Genomic DNA, 5,562 nt, shown 5'->3' with positions numbered 1-5,562 from the left:
AAGGGGATTTAGATATATTTTGTTCTTATTTACCTTGAGATACTTTGACTTACTTCTATTTAATATCCCCAAACAAATGTTTTTGTCATATCTTCAGCACAATGGCGTAGTAAGTAGTCATATAGATATGAATATTCCTATGCAGATTATTATAATGACTAGAATGTTGAGACATGTCAGGCATAAATACGTGTTGTATCAACTCTTCAAAAACGAGTTTCATTTTCAATTAAATGTACAGAACAGCAAAATAGTTGGGAGTTCTGTAAACTGTACCACACTCACATACTGTATATCATACATTCACACACCACAAACACCCTCTGTTCATTCTGTCTTCCTGTTTTGGTCAGCTCTGCTTCCTCACTATGTGAATCAAGATAATAAAAAAAGGATTCTAAGTACAACGATCATGGACGTGCTCTCTATCTTCATTCTAATGACTCTGGTAGGAAAATGTCAAGGTGGGTAAATATTTTCTCAACAAAGTTTAAGACTTGAATAATAGAGTTTGTGAGTCTACAATCGAGAAGCTTCATTCTAACTTTGGAAACCTTTTTTTTCTATCTCAAAGGGAACATTTATCTAATTTATCAAGGGGAAAAAGAAGATATATCCCTACAATGTGAAGGGAGTTTTTGGCAGATTGACCTAGATCAAAACAACAAGGTGGATTGCACTTTTAATGACATTGCCAATGACAATAAGAATAAATGTGACCAGGATTTGAATGGGAAGAACAGAACACTTGAACTAGAAAAAAAATCCTGCATAAATCTAAGTATTAAACAATGTTTTAATATGAAATTGGAAAAAAACATCACTGGATTTTTTGCGTGTTTCCGCAATGTCCAATCAATTGATGGAGACCTATTCCCGTTTAAACCATCAAAAGATCTGGTGGCTTTTTATATTGTGGCATTTGTTGAATCAGAGAGTGAGTTCACATTTACATTTCCTAACTTTCACAATTTCTAAATGATATACAACTCATATTACAGTATACTGTACAGTAGGCCTATATTGTATATATACAGTGCATTCGGAAAGTATTCAGACCCCTTTACTTTTCCCACATTTTGTTTAGTTACAGCCTTATTCTAAAATGGATTAAATTGTTTACCCCCCTCATCAATCTACACACAATACCCCATAATGACAAAGCAAAAACTGGTTTGTAGAAATGTTTGCACATTTCTAAAAAATAAAGAACTGAAATATCACATTTACATAAGTATTCAGACCCTTTACTCAGTACTTTGTTGACACACCTTTGGCAGCGATTACAGCCTTGAGTCTACTTGGGTATGACGCTACAAGCTTGGCACACCTGTATTTGGGGAGTTTCTCCCATTCTTCTCTGCAGATCCTCTCAAGCTCTGTCAGGTTGGATGGAGAGCGTCGCTGCACAGCTATTTTCAGGTCTCTCCAGAGATGTTCGATCGGGTTCAAGTCCGGGCTCTGGCTGGGCCACTCAAGGACATTCAGAGACTTGTCCCGAAGCCATTCCTGCGTTGTCTTGGCTGTGTGCTTAGGGTCGTTGTCCTGTTGGAAGGTGAATCTTTGCCCCAGTCTGAGGTCCTGAGTGCTCTGGAGCAGGTTTTCATCAAGGATCTCTCTGTACTTTGCTCCGTTAATCTTTCCCAAGATCCTGACTAGTCTCCCAGTCCCTGCCGCTGAAAAACATCCCACAGCATGATGCTGCCACCACCATGCTTCAACATAGGGATGGTGCCGTGTTTCCTCCAGACGTGACGCTTGGCATTCAGGCCAAATAATTCAATCTTGGTTTCATCAGACCAGAGAATCTTGTTTCTCATGGTCTGAGTGTCCTTTAGGTGTCTTTTGGCAAACTCCAATCGGGCTGTCATGTGCCTTTTACTGAGGAGTGGCTTCCGTCTGGCCACTCTACCATAAAGGCCTTATTGGTGGAATGCTGCAGAGATGGTTGTCCTTCTGGAAGGTTCTCCCATCTCCACAGAGGTACTCTGGAGCTCTGTCAGAGTAACCATCGGGTTCTTGGTCACCTACTTGACCAAGGCTCTTCTCCCCCGATTGCTCAGTTTGGCGGGCCGGCCAGCTCTAGGAAGAGTCTTGGTGGTTCCAAACTTCTTCCATTTAAGAATGGAGGCCACTGTGTTCTTGGGGACCTCCAATGCTGCAGAAATGTTTTGGTACCCTTCCCCAGATCTGTGCCTCGACAAAATCCTGTCTTGGAGCTCTACGGATACTTCCTTCGACCTCATGGCTTGGTTTTTGGTCTGACATGCACTGTCAACTGTGGGACCTTATATAAACAGGTGTGTGCCTTTCCAAATCATGTCCAACCAATTTAATTTACCACAGGTGAACTGCAATCAAGTTGTAGAAACATCTTAAGGATAATCAATGGAAACAAGATGCACCGGAGCTCAATTTCGAGTCTCATTTTAAAGGGTCTGAATAATTATGTAAATAAAGTTTTTCAGTTTTTTCAGTTTCATAAATTCGCAAACATTTCTAAAAACCTGTTTTTGCTTTGTCATTATGGGGTATTGTGTGTACATTAATGAGGATTTGTATTTAATTAATCCTTTTTTGAATAAGGCTGTAATGAAAAAATGTTGGAAAAGGGGAGGGGTCTGAATACTTTCCACATGCACTGTAGATATAATATATTTGAATTCATATGATTTTGAGATTCATCATTTTACAATATGTTTATGAAAATATTTTACATGAAATTATGTTCTGTTTCTGTAGTGGTGATACCTGACCCTGGTGTGGAAACTAAAACTGTTACCAAACAGCATGGGGAAACAGTCAACCTTACATGTCATTTCACAATAGCCGACCATTTTTCTAACTTGCCATTCTCAGTGTATTGGATCAAGACCTTCAGCGGAAAAAATTGCACTTGTGTTCATTCTTATTCTTTTGATTATAATGTTGGACAATCATATGACCACCATTGTCTCATTGATGAGGCCCTGCTGAATAAAATGTCAAATACTTCATCTACACCCGTAACAAACCCTCACTTTCATAACCTTAAGATCAGCAATGCCACATATTCAGACAGCGGACAGTATGTGTGTGCCTTACAGGTGCTTAAAGGTCCAAAAGGGCACTGGAAGGTAATAACTAATATCACAGTCACTGTGAATGGAGAATTCAACAACCACACCAACAGGAATGACACAGCCCTGTTAGATACACCTGGTGAGTCACAGTATATTGTTATCACTAATACATAATATGATCATGAATAATACCTCATTGATCTTCATTCTGAATGCTTTGTGTTTTATTAAAATGGGGTCCTTACATACCACTGTATGTAGTGGGAGCCCTGTTCTTCTCCTGCCTGTTTGTTACTGTCATTGTCATTGTCATTGTCATGACGAATAATACCAAGATTTCGCAAGGTGAGTAAAAACCCACATACTGTATGTTCTATTATCAAGTATGTATTTTTTATAATCATAATGTTATTGACATGGCCTTCTGTTTCTTTCTGCCTCCAGCAGAATCTCACACTATGAGGATGAAAAGGTATTTCATTATTTGAAAATAACATTTCTGATAGCCATGTATCTATTACATGTTACTAATATGGAATTTTATAATAATTAATACTTTATTTAATCATTGCAGAGACCAAGATGGAGAGGAGACACTTGACTCAAATTGTGAGTTGGCATATTATTTCCATAAAAGGAATTTGCAGTACTGACAGGTTTCAAACCCATTTAACCCCACTGCTTCCTCTTTCTGGATGTAGGCTCCCCATTCGCTGAGGGCAGAGGAGAGGAGGAGGGGCCCTACTCACTTGTGAAGCTGACTGAAGTGAGAGATCCTGTGACTGCACATAACTGGGCTGAGGAACATGCTGCTGTTGCTGCCAAGCCTTATTCTGTAGTCATGTTCAATACTGAGTATGAGGCCTTTGACCCCCAGGCCATTCAGACACCATCCACCTGACCACCTCAGGATTGGAGTGGAAGTATGAGTTACTAACAACCATTAGTTATTCATATCATGTAGATAAAGTTAGATAAAGATAATGTTTTCATGATTGGTCCTTCATATTGTGTTTAGACCAAGATTGGGGTGGGGCCGCCAGGGGTTTGTTTGGGATGGAGGGTGGGAGAGGTTGAGTTTGGTGAAAAAATTATTTTGTGATTCTTATTGATTGTACAGGTTATGTGACTCAATAAAAAAACTTACTTCACTAAAATTAAGTTAAATTAAAGAGAAAAGGAGGATTTACTTTCTTTTTTAATTGAATGTTTTTGTGCTCACTCATGCTGGACTGAACATTTTCACTAGATGGTGGTAGTGCTCAGTCCTCCAGTTGTGCTTATTGTTTCTCTGATATTGTGTGATATGTGTGATTGCCTAATTATTATGTAACATTGAATAAACATTGCATAAATAAAATTAACGTCATTTTTTTGGGGGGGGATCAATCATTGCAATATCAATTGGAATATCAATAGGCGATAGAGTATAGTAAACATGATTAATCAAATAAAATTTAGTCGTAAATAGACCAGATTATACTTTTTATTTTTAGATTGTAACTTCCATCAATGTAAATGTCTGCATCACTTCCAATCCCCCATATGTTGTTTTTTTCTCGCAAATATATACAGTGAGGGAAAAAAGTATTTGATTCCCTGCTGATTTTGTACGTTTGCCCACTGACAAAGAAATGATCAGTCTATAATTTAAATGGTAGGTTAATTTGAACAGTGAGAGACAGAATAACAACAGAAAAATCCAGAAAAACGCATGCCAAAAATGTTATAAATTGATTTGCATTTTAATGAGGGAAATAAGTATTTGACCCCCTCTCAATCAGAAAGATTTCTGGCTCCCAGGTGTCTTTTATACAGGTAACGAGCTGAGATTAGGAGCACACTCTTAAAGGGAGTGCCCTAATCTCAGTTTGTTACCTGTATAAAAGACACCTGTCCACAGAAGCAATCAATCATTCAGATTCCAAGACCAAAGATTCCAAGACCAAAGAGCTCTCCAAGGATGTCAGGGACAAGATTGTAGACCTACACAAGGCTGGAATGGGCTACAAGACCATCACCAAGCAGCTTGGTGAGAAGGTGACAACAATTGGTGCGATTATTTGCAAATGGAAGAAACACAAAATAACTGTCCATCTCCCTCGGCCTGGGGCTCCATGCAAGATCTCACCTCGTGGAATTGCAATGATCATGGGAACGGTGAGGAATCAGCCCAGAACTACACGGGAGGATCTTGTCAATGATCTCAAGGCAGCTGGGACCATAGTCACCAAGAAAGCAATTGGTAACACACTACGCCGTGAAGGACTGATATCCTGCAGCGCCCGCAAGGTCCCCATGCTCAAGAAACCACATAGACAGGGCCATCTGAAGTTTGCCAATGAACATCTGAATGATTCAGAGGAGAACTGGGTGAAAGTGTTGTTGTCAGATGAGACCAAAATGGAGCTCTTTGGCATCAACTCAACTCCCCGTGTTTGGAGGAGGAGGAATGCTGCCTATGACCCCAAGGACACCATCCCCACCGTCAAACATGGAG

The 5,562-nt window shown here is 39.5% G+C and overlaps 1 protein-coding gene across 4 annotated transcripts; it reads left to right on the top strand.

Moving 5' to 3' along the window:
• The first annotated feature begins 348 nt into the window (after positions 1 to 348).
• On the top strand, positions 349 to 4,383 carry LOC121558912. Of its 4 annotated transcripts, XM_045220448.1 has the most exons (7): positions 349 to 464; positions 575 to 937; positions 2,743 to 3,201; positions 3,324 to 3,407; positions 3,507 to 3,534; positions 3,637 to 3,671; positions 3,764 to 4,383. In XM_045220448.1, the coding sequence occupies exons 1-7, from the start codon at positions 413 to 415 to the stop codon at positions 3,961 to 3,963; spliced, it is 1,221 nt and encodes a 406-aa protein (XP_045076383.1). In that variant the 5' UTR covers positions 349 to 412; the 3' UTR covers positions 3,964 to 4,383. The 4 variants fall into 4 exon arrangements, with proteins under 4 accessions (XP_045076383.1, XP_045076385.1, XP_045076384.1 ...); XM_045220450.1 differs by lacking the exon at positions 3,324 to 3,407 and having other exon boundaries at positions 3,510 to 3,534; XM_045220449.1 differs by lacking the exon at positions 3,324 to 3,407.
• Positions 4,384 to 5,562: the final 1,179 nt, after the last annotated feature.

Source organism: Coregonus clupeaformis, unplaced genomic scaffold (assembly GCF_020615455.1).
Source record: "Coregonus clupeaformis isolate EN_2021a unplaced genomic scaffold, ASM2061545v1 scaf3866, whole genome shotgun sequence".
NCBI lineage: Eukaryota > Metazoa > Chordata > Actinopteri > Salmoniformes > Salmonidae > Coregonus > Coregonus clupeaformis.
The sequence above is the reverse complement of the archived record's forward strand: the minus strand, read 5'-3'. Positions and strand labels throughout refer to the sequence as shown.